At 36.2% G+C, this 16964-nt stretch overlaps 1 protein-coding gene and 1 long non-coding RNA gene across 3 annotated transcripts in view; one reads left to right on the forward strand and one right to left on the reverse strand.

The window, feature by feature from the left end:
- Positions 1–4967: 4967 nt before the first annotated feature.
- On the reverse strand, positions 4968–7803 carry LOC148160509 (uncharacterized). The gene is made up of 2 exons (XR_015765107.1): positions 7203–7803; positions 4968–6873 (listed from the first exon to the last, which is right to left on the reverse strand). It is a non-coding gene; the product is annotated as an uncharacterized LOC148160509 (long non-coding RNA).
- Positions 7804–8962: 1159 nt separating this feature from the next.
- Positions 8963–16964, forward strand: part of rubcnl (rubicon like autophagy enhancer) — a 30724-nt gene continuing 22722 nt past the window's right edge. For both annotated transcript variants that reach the window (XM_015007647.2, XM_088011942.1), the window contains exons 1-3: positions 8963–9181; positions 13832–13943; positions 14189–14567. In XM_015007647.2, coding sequence (XP_014863133.2) covers positions 13832–13943; positions 14189–14567 — 491 coding nt within the window. In that variant the 5' untranslated portion in view covers positions 8963–9181. The remainder of the gene's footprint in view (positions 9182–13831; positions 13944–14188; positions 14568–16964) is intronic.

A 16964-nucleotide genomic window follows, 5' to 3' on the forward strand; every position in this document is an offset into this window, starting at 1 on the left:
TATGAGAAGAGAGCGACGTCCGGCGCTGACCTTCAAAATAAAACTCTGCTGTGAATTTGTGGCCAGCAGTTCTAAAATGTGCAGTTTCAAAAATGTAAAAGCAAGATATTTGACAATGTTGTCCATGTTTTGCTGGTATATAAAGAGATTTTTTTTTCATACAAGTTCAGCACTACGTTAGAGAACTGACATTTCTCCTAATTTTGACAAGTTCTGGTATTCCTCTTGTACCTGTTAAAGGTGCAAAAACGTCAGACCAAATATTTATTTACTCACACAACAGGTTCTATTTTGAAGACAAACTACTTTTAGGTTTAAATTGGAATTATATTGATCTACTCATTGCGGCTGCGCAGTTGCGCCTTTAATTGCCTCAAAAGCAGGACAATTAAAAGCTTCAAATGTAGTTACTTGGTAAACAGCGACCTCTTCTGGTCACAAAGTATGAAGCTCTTCGGACAGCTGCCGACAATATGATAGAAAAAATAAATGAAAATTAAAATATACAAAATAAGTGTGGTGTGTTATCTCAAAACTACCACAACCAGTAATGATAATATTATTGCCATACAAATAATAACAATATAAAGTAAATGTGTACAATAAACAAAATGGGTACTATAAAATTTAATTACTCGATAATACAAATTAATTAATATTTAACTTGGGACAAAAAGTTCTAAAACTCGACCAAAAACAGTGCTATAAATCTGAACAAAAAAGGAGTACAACACTGAGTAAATGACCTAAACAAAACTGGGTTTTTCTCGTGACAGTAATAACGATTAGTAATCCCAGAAGAGTTTTAGCTCTATTACCAAAAGCCAAGTATTACCAAGAATACTTGAAAAAAATGTTGATGGTGACTCTAAGCGTCTTTTTTTTAGCTACAGATTCACCAGATTAATTTTTGTAAGATTTAGCCTACAATATTGCAAGTGGTCAAAATAACCATGTTAAGTGTAAAACTTGAATTTTAAACTCTTTTTACATTTTTATCTCATTTTAATTTAACACGGACAGTACCTCTGAGATTCCAAATTTCACTTTTGAGAGACTTTTGGCCAAGACAACACCATAAAAGTGCCATGTTAAAAATAAAGAGGATAATAAAAGTTTATGGATATGGTCGACAATGATTAAACCATTTGGCTGTAAGTTTGGAGGAGTCAAAGTGAAACTCTGAAACTTATTAACATAGTACCAGCTGTCATGAATACAATAGGTTTTCATGAGAGGGATATTTATTCAACTCTAATGTATTGTGATCATTCAGTGTCAGTCAGTATATGTTAAAAAGTTGAAGATTACCAGATCTTTAAATTAAGTCACATCCAACTTATCAGTTCCAAAAACTTTACATTTATGGATTTGCTAACTGTTGTGATCAGGGCCAACTATTAGCAAAACAGGCAAATATCAATGTATGTCTCTGCCATATTTATTCAAGCATTAAAGATAATTTTCACAAACATATTGTAATGTGCAATCTACGTAAGGTTGGATGGTATAAAAACCACCAGAAATACAAATAAGCTTGTTAGTATGTCAGTGTTCTCTTATCTTTTAAGTACATGGCAGCCATATTGGATTTGGATGAGAAACCTTGCATTTTTAAAGTCCGAATCCCAACTTGATGCAGGATTACGGTTCATTTTTCTGACATGAAACTTAAAAGCACCAGTTTACAGAACAACAACCTTGCTATTTGGTTATAGGTTTGTTCGCCTGCTACTAAAGTTTACAACGATAATTGACATATCCACGATTCAATAGAAATTTTTGTCTTTTTCCAAGATAATAACTACTTTTGTCTTTTTTCGATTGTGGCAGCATGTTTATCATAAAAGGGGAAGGAGGGATGACGAATTAGCCACGCTGTATGCTAACCCGTTTAGCTTAGCTGAGCGGCAGCGACTAGCTGTAGCCCATTCAGCTTACAGATAAATGTAGCTTTTAAATTATATGCATATTTTTTAAATGGTTTCAAGTTTTTGTACCAATAGCTATTAAAAGCTTTGTTTGTATCGACTTCCCTGAGCATTTTTCAGTTTCTGTTCCATATTAATGTTTGTCTTTGTGCCACTAATGCCTTCCTCCTGCCTCAGCGTATAGGCAGTAGTCTTTGTTCAAAATCCCTAAAGGTCTAAACCACATTTATAGCTCTGATAACTTTTTGAATTGATCAGATAAAACCCATGTTGAATCTCCAAATTCTCTTGAATTCCTGTTTGGTTTTTTTTTTTTTTACTGTAATGGCCTTAATGTAGGAAACTCAAAACCGTGATGTCACGGGAAAGAAATATTGTGCATAAAAAAAGGAGTAAATCACTCTCCAACAAGGTGTTATTCACTTTCTTATCGCCCGTTTTATCAGAAACATGACAAACTGTGAGAGATGGTGTGGGAGAGTTGAGTGTAGGCGTCAAACTGCTGAAAGGCAAAAATCTCATTTACATTTCCATCTCCTCAGAGGTATAATTAAAAAAAAAAAACTCTGACTAAAATAGTAACATTTTCAGATGGACCTAAAAGTGTAGAAGTAGGTGAAGAGCGTTTCTATTTAAAAAATGGAACTGGTTTGTGGGTAAAAAGCCTTTATTTACCTCTAACCAATGTGCATGCTAGCACTGTGTCTGTGTGTGTGAGAGAGTTAGAGCTGAGTCAGCTGATTCCATGACAAGCGTGGGTCAGCATGTTGCCACTGCTGATCACTGAGTTCTCCACCACCACGTTTGTATTTGTACAGCTGTGAGGACGTTCACTGACATTATGCACTGCACAATAACTCTGATGTTGACCTGCTTCTCATTCCAGATAAAACTGAATTTTCCAAACAAATAAATAAAACGTAAAGTTAAGCAACAGTCTTACGCTGTTGGACATTAATGGAAACTTTCTTAAAGTTAAAAATAAATTTTAAAAAATGCAACACACAACAAAGTCTGACGTTTGCAGACATTTTCTGTAATATTTTTATTTCAAAGTGTGGAGATCTGTCATTTTTGGTTTGATTTATTTATTTCAAACAGGTTTTTAAAAACAAGGAAACAAGCAATCAGTAGGACAGAGGAAACATGTGCATACGTAACCAAGATCAAAGCTCACCACTGCTTTTCTGTTTGAAAAGGAGTGGGAAGAAGTGAACATTTATCTAATCCCACCCCTCATTTCTATTTTATGAACTATATTACTCACCAACTCAATAATGATCTAAAATTTGTAATTAAAATCATGTCATAATATTCATGTGTCTGGTCAATGCACTGGGCTAAAGAACCAACAAATACATTATACTACATAGACAAAATGGTTACAAAGTAACTCTCATCAGCCAAGAAAATCTATGGATATTAGTAACAGTAATAATGACAATTGTAAATAACATCAGAATAATTACCAACTTTTTGCCAATGTACAAGAAGTTAGAGAAAACTAATAATAAATATAGTAAGATAACAATAATAAACTACCAATAGTAGTAATAGTAACACAGAAGAAAGGAAGGAAAAAAACATATTTGTGTGCAAAGTGAGTATCATAGCTTTGTATGTATTATGTGTGGGCATTGTTTTAGTTCCATATTCTCCAGCTGCAGTGATGCAGAATCTTTTCATAGTTGTTTGGATGCCATATTTTGAAATTCAGTATTTGCCCTCCGTTTCATAAAACATTTCCTGAAGGTGTTTAGGTAACAGATTATAACAGATTTTTCCAAAACTAAGGAAATAATGATAGTCTTGCATATTGAGATTGTTTTTCTGAAAATGTCCCCAAGAACATTTTCTTACACCTGCAATTTCTGAGAACGACTAAAAACAATATCTAAGACTTTAAAGAGTTCTCTTCTTATATGCTGACCTCCATCTTGTGAACACCTCCTCAAACTATTTCCCAAAACAATCACCTACTGATTTGGATGCTCCCTTTTTTACTGATCATTTTCTCACTTCCCAAAACCATCCTGACTTTGCGGGAAACATTTTTATCTTGTCGTCTTCTCCTTTTTAGAAATGTCTGAATTTCCTTTACAACGTATGACCTCATTATTCTTAAAATTGACCGTAAGTGTGCAGGATTTACTAAGCATCTTCATAAATTCACACCGTGGTCTCCATGGAAACCGTCTGTGGGATCTACCAGTACACAGTTCCTCTCAGAGAAATTGAATCTGAATTGTTCCTACTTAAATTTTTTTTTTTCATGTGATCAAAATGCAGATCAAAAACCATCGATGCTTTACATAAACGGAGCTTCCTCTTTCAGAAGCAGCAGCTGACAGCAGATGAGGCAGCCCGGCCCGCCGAGCCCACTGAGTACTGAGGAGCTCCATGTCTAGCATTTCTGCTGAACAAAGACTGAAAATGTTAACCTCAAAAGTAAAACCCTGTCTCGATGTCACAGAGGCTGTTTCCTGTCATATTAACAGATTCACATTCAAGATGAGTCAGATAAGGTCATCTTAAATGGGTCATTTTTTTTTTGCTAATGAGCCCAAGTACCTGCTGGAATATTTGTAGTCGGTGTCATTACCCCACACTGAAAGAAAAAAGCTGTTCAGTTTACTTAATTTTATTGTGTACATCCGTCCCACACAATGCAAATAAGTAGAACAGACATATTTTCCCTCTTTCCCTCAAATACTTAAAGCTTGTTAAATCAACATATTTTATTTACATTAGATTACTTGAAAATATTAAGTTGAAACTACAAACATTTTATCTCTTACCATAATGTAAATATATTATGTCTTAGCAACACTATTATAATGAATAACACCAGCTTATTTTTCATTGCCAGTATTACTCAATGAAATTGTGTTGGGCGAACACAATTCTATCATGTTAATGGAACACATGTTACAGCTTTAAATCCTACTTAATTTTTTCAAGTTATCTATATACCTTTCTAATGTAAAAAATTAAATACAAAAGATCTTTGACAAGAAAGACAAAGAGTGCAAGTGCTGCTGAACAATTGAACTTTATTTAAATGAACATTTCTAAATCACACCATTTTGTATTTAACATTTTTTACATTTAAGACACAGAACATTTTTAAATTGAGTCTTACCTGAAATACAATTTTTATGAACAAACATGTTATTTAAGATATGAAATGATATCAAGTTTTGATATATTAATATTTAAGATATAAAATGGATAAGAAAATATAATAGTTAAGCTTTATAAAACATATCAAACATGGTATAGAAAAGTATTTCAGATTTTAACTATGTTTTTGAACATGTAACATGACATTAAAGCTGCAGTATGCAAGTAAGCAAATTGTTTTTTTTTTTACATGTTTGTCAACATTATAACAATGTCATGTCAGTGGAAGACAGCGCTGGATTTCTTCCACAGATTATGTCTTGCTTTCCCTTGTAAAAGACGAGTGAAACTTTATACAACTGTTTTTAAAGAACTTAATTTTTATAAGTTACACACTGCAGGTTTAAAGGTTAATCTGGAACATATTTGTACAAGAGATATACAACATTATGTAGAAAAGTAAGTCGGATTTCAATAACACTATTTGACAGGGTGCCCATATGGCTGACATGAGATAATATGTAAAATAATTTTTTTAATAAAAGTTACATTTGGCAGCATACATGCTCAAAAAAGTTGAACATGTATGACGCTGATAATTTTCTAAATCATTTTATCTTTTATAGATATGTTAAAGGTCAACCTTTAAGCTGCTGTATGTTCCACTGAGAAAAAAGTTTTTTTTTGTTTAAACTATCACTATATTATTACATTACAAACAATAAAACATCAGACAGAAAATTGGTGAAAAAAACGGAGCCTCGTCTTATACAGACACAACGTACTGATAGTCCTAACTAATATGTAAAAAGAAAGTTATAAAAGTTACGTACTGCAGCATTAATTTCATATTAATACATGTTCAAACACAGTTTGTAGAAATCTGGCTAACACTTTATTTGACAGGGGTGCACAAGACTGACATGACACTGTCATGAACATAAAAGAGTCTTTATAAATGTCTATGAATGTTGTTATGAAGTGTCATTTGGTAAACAATGACACTTTTAATGCAAAGTTGCTCCAAAAGTTGCATTAAAAGTGCCAAATTTGCATTAAAGTGTCATTATTTACCAAATGACACTTCATAGCAGTCATAGACATTAGTAGACTCCTTCCTGTTCATGACAGATGCTATGCCAGGTTTATGATAGGTTTCTATCAACTTTATGGAACATGTACATGCTGCAAAATGTAACTTTTGTGACAATTCTTTTGTACATATTTGTTAAAATTATGTCAAGTCTGTATAACACAGCTTATTTTTATATCATCAGTCTCATGTTTTACTGTTTACTATGCAATATCATAGTGACAGTTTAAACAAATATGTGAAAAACCTATTGCTTATAAATATCACATACTGCAACTTAATAGTTGACCTTGAACATATTTCTGCAGTTAGTTATTAAAAAATAATAAATTTGTGTCCTGCAATGAGGAATACAACAACAGAAAACACGAAAAGTGAACATTAGTTCACTTTTCGTGAACTAATGGACTAAAATGTCCATTTACTCACTCATAGAGGCAGTTTTTAAGGAATAATGTCTTGTTGGACAGTTAACCTCCATCCAGTTCCATTGTTATCTTCTGTAACACCTCAAAAGTGTAGCGAAGGCCAGCAGGGTAGGCGAGGTTCAGCCCATATATCAGTCCAACAAGTATTACAACAGCTGTTGGCACACTATTCAAATTGGACACCACCCTGATGCCTTCATGGACGATCCTGATGTCTTCATGTGATGAAGTCTTTCAGATGAAAAACGCCGGTGGTGGTGGTTCCAATAGCCTCTTCAATGGTAGCTTCATCCACACCCTATGTGAAGTGATGACAAGTTAATCTCTCTTTCTCTAGACCTAGATGCATCTATATATATAGATAGATAGACATTTCTCTATAAGAGCTATCTCTAAAAAGTTGGACAGATCAATTTAAATTTCGATGAATATAGATATATCTCAAGTATATCTAAACGTAGAGATAGATATAGATGAATGTATCTATCCATGCAGAAAGAGATATACATATCTAGAGAAATCTAAATCTAGATAGAAATAATTATGTATGTACAGATCTAAATCTTTCTTTATATTTAGAGATATATATCTATCTCTAGTTGTGTAAATACACATATAGATACATACCATATACTCCTGGATGAGCTTGGCTGGATCTTCTCCCATATACATGCAGACTTCCTTAATGACACTCCCATGCAGCATCAACATCTTCACACTGAAGGAAATTAATGGAATTAGAATCTTTTTTCAAGCCTTATGCTTGAAGTTTAACAATTTACTTTACACAACTATTTTTAAAGTGAAGACATACAGTAGAGGTTGAAGTGAAAACAAGCAGGTGTAAAAGTTCAAGGTGAGAACATTTAACACAAGGAAAATGTAATTTTCTGCATTAAAAAAGTTTATCCAAAAAGATTGATAGTTGTGTTGTGGCTACATCACTTACCTCCTCCATTTGTGCAACAACTTGTCCTAGCATTTGTCCAAGCTGTCCTCCTCTTCTTTTGAACATCTTCATCAGGTTGTCAAAATGGAGATCCAGCTGAGACAAGAACTTTGACTGAAGTGGTATGGTGGTAATTCTCTTAAACTCAAGAGTTTATCTGAAAAAAGAGCACAAAGTAATGAGCTTCAAATGTTCAACACTTGTAAGAGCCCAACAATCACTGCTGCAGAAGTGAACAGTCAGGTAAATGTGCCTAGACATCTTAGATTAACATTACATTAAAAAAAACAAAAAAAAAAAAAACTTGTATAACATTGTTTAAACAAACATACGTCACCATCAACACTTTTTAGTAGATATTTACAGAGGGCACTTTACACAAGACTTGAGCATCTGGAAGACATTTGAATTCAAATAAGATTCTGAATTTATACTCCATACTGTGCTCCAGCCCAGCGCGCTGGAGCATTGAGCCTTGCCCTCCACATAGCGCCGCTGCCGCGGTAGAACCATTACATCAGCAAAACGAAGCATGGAGATGGAGAGAATTATTAACGTAGCGCAGTGCACCACAGATAAGGAAAAATAATGCAGAAAACAGTCGAAGTACTCAAAATCCCTCTTATTCGTATTTTTGTCGCTCAGTAAGCGACGCTAAATGCAGACCCGTTACCATAACGACAGACAATGGTTCTGTTAGTGTGCTTGGGAGAAAGTAACGAGGCAGTTTTGATAGCTCGATAAGCTAGTGAAAAGCCACTAGCTTGCAAAGTGTTCGTGTTGCTTTTTTTCCTCATTGCTACTGAGTCAGTTACTTACAAATTTGATCAGTAACAACTGTTTTTTGTGAACTACTTTGATAAACGATGATGTACTGATCTGTACTAGAACTAAGCCCCGGTGCTAATAACGGTAGCTAGCAAAGTGAAAACCAAAGAACATGCAGACGGTTTACAAATGACTTCTCATACAGAATGATATTTTTTGTGGAAACATTCCCAACTACAAAAAATAATATTTAGATCACTTACCTAATCGGTCCACCTCCAAAGACTTGTCTTGTGGTCTTGTGGCTGAATAGTCAGAAGAAACTGCGCAGCAATCGCGATATCTTTAAAATGATCTTGTTTGACTTCTTATTGGTTAAGATTCAAAAGCCCGCTCTTATTATTGTCCAATCATATTTAATCCTTGTCTTTGTTATATTGCATCATTTCCGGTAATGATGAAACATGATTACAATGGTTTTAGTAATCTAATTTAATCACGTTAAATCAACATATGAAAAATGTGTAGTTTCATTATTGTTGGTTATTAAGTAAATTGTTCTTTATTCAATTGTGTAAATACAAGAAAGATGACTGAATTGTGTAGTATTAACTTATTTTGTTTGTGCAAATTCAAAAACCCCTCAATTCTCATTTTTTCAGTGCAGTAGAAAGCGGAGTGGAAGGCTTTCTGGCCTCTCAGCCGTCAGGGAAGACATTACTAAGTGTTCAACCACAGAAGGCACACAAGCAGTCTTGAATACAGGAAGTGCTAATCAACCGCCTGCCTTCCTTTCAGCAGCTTTTGGTGGATAAACAGCGTCGCGGGTTTGTCTCGCTGGACCCTGACAGGGTTTCTTCACAGCCAGACGTCAGAAGAACACGGCACGGTGAGTAATCCGGGGACGTGTTGTGTACTGGGCAGCAGCTGCCCTCTGCTGGGATGGACGTAGTTTTTTTTTTTTGTTGTTTTTTTCCTCCTCCTTTTTTTTTGTTTTTAAACAGAAAAAGGAAAGTTTTAAAGATGTTATCATTCACAATCGCAGTTGACTTCTGAAGTCGTACAGGAAGCTGTGAAGTGCGGCTTCTGCTACTGAAAACAGACTTAATGTCAAATCTGTCAAACGGTGAAGCCCTGATCTACCAAAGAAAGCTTAAATTTTCTCTACATTCTGTTGTTTATCTTAAAGCATGAAATTTCACCAATGAACTTTAATATTTCTCAAAGTTTTAAAGCTTGAAACGCCAAGTCAGCATTCGGTGCAAGAAAGTCAACAACATGCGCTCACTATGTCTGCTGAGTTGGATCCATTGTTTCCTTCCAGAACCCCTTTAGTTCTTCGTGGCTTAGATTCAACAATTTGAAGGAAACGTTCCTTAGAGTCGCTTTGTCTACATTGATATGACAGCATCACACAGTTGCTGCAGTTTTATTGGCTACACGTTCATGATGTGAGTCCTCCATTGCAACGCATCCCAAAGGAGTTCAACTGGACTGAGATCTGGTGACTTTGGAGGACAGTGGAGTACAGAGAACCCATAATCGTGTTCTAGAAACCAGTACGAGATGATCTGAAGTTTGTGCATCATCCTAGCCTTCAGGAGATGGGTACAATGTGGTCATAAAGCGATAAAGTTGGTCAGCAGGAATACTTAGGTAGTCTGCACGGTTCAGTTGGTACTAATGATCCTAAAGTGTGCCAAAAAATATTGCCCACTCCATTACACCACCAAGAACAACAACTCTGACCGCTGAGCAGGATGGATCCGTTCCTTCACATTGTTCACACCTAATTCTGTCTCTAATGTCCGAATATTGCAACAGGAATTACGACTCAAAGGACCAGGCAATATTTTTGGTAAGACTGTGCAAATTACAGCTTCCTGAATCCCTTAGTTATAACAAGTAGCTATGTTGCCTTTCTATCCACACAAACCAGTCTTCCCACTCTTTCTCTGACCTCTGACATCAACAAAGGATTTCAATCCGCACAACCACCACTCAGTGGGTATCTCTTCTTTTTCTGTACTGTTCTCTAGAAACGAAAGACTAAATCTGAAAATCCTAATACATTAGAATTGTCTGATATACACACAAAAAACAAAGTTGTAGTTGTTTTCCCATTCTTATGCTCGCCTTGAGCATCAGAAAGTCATCTTCAACTAGTTTAGATGCCTAAATGAGTCGACTTGCTACCATGAGATTGGCTGACTTGCTACTCATGTTAGCAGCCAATTGGACAGAGTGGGGTCCTGTATCAAAACGGACTCAAAGGTTTGGAGAGGACGAAGTCATAACCCCAAAGGCAACATTAAAAGTTTGATCGACATTTGTAAATGCGCTGATGGACGATTAATACCCTTAAAGGGGCAGAGTTACATAAAATTGACTGTTTTTTCTCTTTTTTTTAGCTTTTTGTCATGTCAAAATGTTATTCCCTCATCAAAATTATTGCCTTGATTTTTTTCACACATTTGAGAAATCTTTTAATTTCCCTTAGCAACCATTCAGCCGTGCAAAACGTCAGGGTGGACCTAGCCCCGCCTTCTAAGTGAAGCTGCTCCTCACAGCCGTAGTATCCAAGCCTCCGAGCTGCTGCCTCGCAGGGCAGACCTCCCCCACGGCTCCACCAATCAGCTCCTTCAGACTAGCCAGCAGCAATTAGCAAACACCTGATAGAATCTGCTGAGCTCTTCATGCAAGCTACTTCTCAGGATAGGGGGAATCACGTCTGTTGATTATGCAGAATAAGAATCAAAAGTTCACCTGGTTTGAAGAAGAAGATAAGTGCTATCCATGTTAGATTATTTCCTATCTCAGAAAAACAACAAATACATAAAAACTGCACCTTCTTCTCTCTCTTTTTGACAAACTGTGTATTGCCACATATGTGGCTTGAAAAAGAAAATAAAACTGTTTATCTGTGAGTAGAGAGTTGTAGTTAGGCTGACTCAAAAACACTACCAGGGCCATGTCAAGGTTGCATGGGGCCTGACGCAGAATTTGATTGTGGGCTTTTGTTCCAGGTAAAAACATCAGATTGAGTGGAATCTGGAAGACGGAGGCAAAGTTTAATTAGCTGAGCTCAAAAAGCGCTCATGCATTGGGAGGCACAAACTGAAGTTTGCTCTTTCTGGGGAAGGATGGACTAAACTACCTAACTCAGTTATTTAAAAATAAATAAATATATATATATATATAGTAGCGTGGTGTTATGGTCGTTAAATGTGTGAAGTTGATCAGCCTTCCTCCCATTCACATTCACTTCCTGTAGAAAGGGCAACAAGCTTCATGAAGAGGAGAAACAGACAAACCACATCTGTATGAAAGCTGAATCTGCTGGTAAGCTTAGTTTCTAAATGATCACAAATGATAAGAAATAGTTGCATAAAACTACAGTAAACATCAGTGCTTTGTTTCTTTAAGTCGCTCTTTTTAGTGCCGTAAAAATTCAGTTTCAATCAAAGAGGATAAAGTCGGTTACAAACCAATGTACAAATATTTTTAGTTTTACAGTACATACAATAATAACAATAATCAGTTCAGTTTTAACTACGCACCACCTTAACAAAGAAAATTTTACTCAGAACACTTAGATTTGATAGAGGGGGTCAATCTGTTATTCTATAGTCTAAGTGGTTCTAAAATACTTTATAATATAAAGAAACAAACGGAGCTGAACAAACAACTTTACGTTATCTCTAAAGATGGAAGTTTTAAAACGTATTTTAAAGCAGCTCTGTTTGCTCCTGGTGTGCTCCTGACGGTTGAAGTGAGAGAAAACATCATGGTAAGGTCTGAGGAGTTGGGTGAGACCAACAGGAAGAAGATTGAACCAGCTTATGAATGTGGTGCAAAAACAACAACAAAAAAATTAGAGAAGTCTCAAAACGATTGAAAATCAGCAGTTTCACTGAAACCAGTCTACAACATGTCCAGATCTGGGCGTTCAAGTAAGTTTACCCCCAGAGCAGACCACAAGATGCTAAAAGAAGTCTCCAACACAGGACCTTTGAAATGTTAATTCACATGTGGGCAATCAGAAAGCAGTTGAACAAGAATAGCTTTGACTGAAGGTGAGCAAAACGGAAACTTCAGCTCATCAAGGAAGACATGAAGGCCAGAAAGACACTGGAGAGAACTTAGGAAAAGAATATTTCAAAAATATTCCATTTAGGACAGATGAGTTTGAAATGTTTAAAATATGGATTTGGATGCCAGAGGAGATGCTTGCTATAAGCTTAGCAGCAATTCAGGAAGAGAACCTCATACCAAAAGGGAATCTACAAAAATCCCAGTTAATCCACGAAGGGCTGGAACAGATTCATGCTCCGAGTCTGTAACTCGTTGAGATTCTGTTGGGTGACTTGAAATGAGGTGAACTAGTAAGAAACCCCTCAAACGTCTCACAAGAAGAAGTGAGGAGTGAGGCAAGCTTTCTTCAGGCTGGCGTTGGAGATTTATAAATGGCTGCAAGTAGCGACTCATTGAAGTTACTTCAAACGGAGGCCAAAATAAAGGCGACCAACGAGGGTTTGTGGCGTTCTGTTTGGTCAGTAACCACACATTCGTCTGATGAGTTAAACAAGATTCATGTTGGTGTTTGTAACTAAATCATTTTCTAAAAAAATAAAAAAAGAAGTTCCCTTGTTTGTCACATGAACAGATCAATCTGAACTTCCAATTAGTCTTCAAAAACGGATCAGATTTTTTTTATGTGATAACTTAAAACACGAGCTCAAAAAAAGGCCAGCTCCTGTTCACAAGTGAGATGTGTAAACGGCATCAGGTATGAGCTACGTAATCCACACCTTTTCATTTTTTTAAAAATACAAATGTCTTTGTGTCACATTGTCAAACTTAAACTACGGTCAACCATGTTACCTTTGGAGGCTATAATTTGATTTGTTTGTTTTGCCTTACAACTGTCTTCCTTGAGATAGATTTTTGACTCATGTCATTTTGACCATCATACAACTAGAAAACAGAGGGTTCACCTTTAACTATAAAAGCTAACACAATGAAGATAGCTTTCTAGGATTATAGCTCTGTAATTTGTATATAGATTTACACCAATAACATGTGGAAGTAATCAAGCAGTGAAGTCACTGCTGATGTCCATGTCTGTTGCTAAATGACAGAAAGTGATCTGTTGCTCCATTCAGGGAGTTTCAGTAGTAGATTTATGAAGGCTAAATTGCATTCAAATCTCCCGTAGGAGCTACGACCTCCATAAAAATTGAAGTCGACATCAATATTACAACCTTTAGACTTGGGACTCAGAGTGTTCAGAGACCAAAGGGTGTTTGTTGTGCTACCGACAAACAGCTGCTGCTGCCATGCTCATAAATCTCCCGGCAAGCAGGAAGCAAGAAGTAGGAAAGTTTTCACACCAACAGGCTGTACATAAGTGGAGGATTTCATGCTTCTGAGGCAGTGGGGACATTTATTAGTGATGGCTGTTGTAACGTAAGACTTTCTAAAGGAAGCTTGCAGCAAAGCTGCTCTGATTAGGAAACTCTCTCTGTCCTCCACACAGATGGGAAGCTGCGATGGCTTGTCTTCGTCTCCAAACAGAGGTGGGTATGTCAGCTGGAGCGTGGACTCTGGAGAGTCCCGGCAACCTCCAACCGGACCTCCACCAGGCGCAGGTGAGCGTCCACACACTCTTAAGACAGAGTCATAGAGGTTAAAAGGTCACTTAAGGATTCATTTGGCAACACTCACATAAACTCAGACTTCCTGGAGCAGCCTGAAACCTAAATAACAGTAGAGTTCTATGAAAGGATTAGCATTTTCATTTGAAGTCTTTTGAAAAAAAGAAACTGCTTAAGTTTTTTTCTTTTGCTCCAGTTTGAAAGTAAAGGTTGTTCTTTTTGTCTCTGCTTCCTGTTAGGAGAAACAGAGGCTTTTTCTAGCCAGAGCCAGGAGCCGACCCATTCAGGTTGCGTCGCATCTCTGATTCGGTCAACACAAGAACCCAGTGGAGAAGAAGAAACAAACACGGCATTCGACCTTCCGTACCCACGAAAACAACTCACAAGGAGGAAATGCACCAAAATCTCCAAAAACTCCAGACAAATCCCAGGGAATAGCAAGCTCAGAGACCACGATAGGAGCTCCAAACTGCCACGAGACGCTATGGCAAACAAGGAGGATCCTTCGCATTCCAAGGATGAAAACGTTCCCCTACACAGGAGCAGTCCAGTCATCTCCAGACGCAGCAAACCTGTCTCCTGGCAGGAAAAAGCAGCCAGTCCGTCTAATTCATTAAGGTACCATATGCAACTTCTGACCAAACACATGAAGCAATGCCAATTTTTGAAGACTCACATCTCCTTAAGCATCTCCTAAGACAATATAAGAACAGCATTAAAAACATTTTCAAGTTATTCCTTCTGTGACAAGACTATGAAACAAGATTTTACCCAAATTTGAAAGCAAAAACATAGCATCAGTTATAAAGAAGATGGTCTCTATGTGTTTTCCAAGAGATTTTAGATAATAAACCCAGAGTGTTATGTAGCTCTGAGACTTTAAAAATGCTGCCCACATTCTCAAAAACATTAGGAACTTTGCATTTGACCTTCCTGTTACCTGCTGAAAGACTTGCTCTCTGCATCTCTGTGAATCTCTATAAATAAAGAGGAGAATAAATTTGGGTAAAAATAAGCTACAATAAGACCAAATCATAAGCTCATAACTATGACCAAAAAGAAAAACTAACCATAGCTAATAAGAAGCTATTCTCAGAAAGTCAAGGTAGTTAAGACCAGAAGGCCAGCCAGTTCTCATTTTTATTTAGGTTAAGCAAATCTATTAAAAATCAGACATTAAAAATCAGACATTCTTAATCTATATCTTCTATTTAGCCAAATCAAAGACATTGACAAACTTGCTTGTTTAGCCTGTTTGCTAACCCTAGCAGCTTCTTGACCTCATTTAGACATTTATTGTTGTCTTAATGTCAAATGTTTCACCTTTCAATCACATCTTAAGTTATTTTGGTGAAATTAAATTTTTCAGCCCTTAACCAAATGTAACCAGGTGAGTTTTACAAATATGCTAAAGACTAAACGAAATTATTATTTTAGACCTGGACATCTGTTATGTAAGTGAAAACTAATAAATGGAAATACATCTTTCTCTTTCTTACTGTTTATTCAATGTCACATGCTGTTCTTATTTATTTTTTCTTTAATTATGTAAAGCACCTTGAAATGCCTTGCTGCTGAAATGTGCTATACAAATAAAATTTGATTGATTGATTGATTGATTAAAACCAATAAGCAGAGAACAGCTGAATGGGCAAAGGTAAAAGTTACTCGGATGAACTGGAGCTAGCTTAGCTGGTCTCAGCTAAGCTAGCTATGACAAGCTATTTCCATAGCTATTTCCATAGCTTGTCATAGCTATGTTAATAGCTATGACAAGCTATCATCATAGCTTGTCATAGCTATAATAATAGCTATGACAAGCTATTGTTATAGATATGAATCAGTTATGAAGTATATTCAATTCCTAGAAACCAACCAAATAAACAGGCTATTAAGGGTAACTTCCACATGTTGTTGGTGTAAATCTATATACAAATTACAGAGCTATAATCCTAGAAAGCTATCTTCATTGTGTTAACTTTTATAGTTAAAAGTGAACCCTCTGTTTTCTAGTTGTATGATGGTCAAAATGACATGAGTCAAAAATCTATCTCAAGGAAGACAGTTGTAAGGCAAAACAACCAAATCAAATTATAGCTTCCAAAGAAATGTAATTTCCATGCAACCAAGGTAACATGGTTGTCCGTGGTTTGACAATGTGACACAAATACATTTGTATTTTTTTAAAAATGAAAAGTTTGTCCCTTTGTCTGAAAAAGACAGCATCTATGCTCAAGTGTAGCTACGTTAGTTTATGTGTGTGGTAGCAGTTCAGTTTTTCCTTCCATGAAGTGCCAGACTTTCCTTGGAAAAACACTGGTTCCAGACTAAAGGCTTTGGATTAATCTGCAGTCCTGAAAGTCTGTGTCTCCCCACAGTTAGTCAAGAAACAGGAACTGGGATAATAAACGAACGAGGTTGATGTTATTCTACAGTATTGAGAGGAGGAAGAGAGACTTTCATGTTCTGCTGAAACTCCACCTGTGAAATGATCTGCATTGTAACCTTTAAACTTGCTGATCTCAGTTTCGGACAACATAGGCTACACAATATATGTTTTCTCATACCGACAACTTGATATTTCTTTTTGGTGAAACATTTTCTCAAACATTTTCTAGTTTTTTTCTTACTTTAAATAATCTGTTATTTTATGGAACAACGTAAAGTACCCGAATCACCAGCTCATCCAGTAACCTGATGTATCTGAAGTTTTAAACAGGACTTGTCCAAAAATGGTTAACGGGTCATGTTAGGATTACCCACACAATGATAAATCACAGTGTAAGACAGGATACGACTCATGAGTTTGACACCCCTGATCTAAAACTAATGTCTGCCTAATGGTTCCCACAAGCCAACAAACAATTTGAAATGTTATTATTAACATGTTTCAAGTCAATAAAACGTATTTTTAAAATACCTCCCTTATTTTTGAAGCACTTAAAATGTGACTTTTCTAACTTACTGTTGTCCCTAGCTGCGGTGCAATGATAGATGGTTAGCATTGTTAGCTTT

This window comes from Poecilia mexicana, unplaced genomic scaffold, assembly GCF_051168715.1.
Source record: "Poecilia mexicana isolate PSO_F unplaced genomic scaffold, ASM5116871v1 scaffold_2, whole genome shotgun sequence".
NCBI lineage: Eukaryota > Metazoa > Chordata > Actinopteri > Cyprinodontiformes > Poeciliidae > Poecilia > Poecilia mexicana.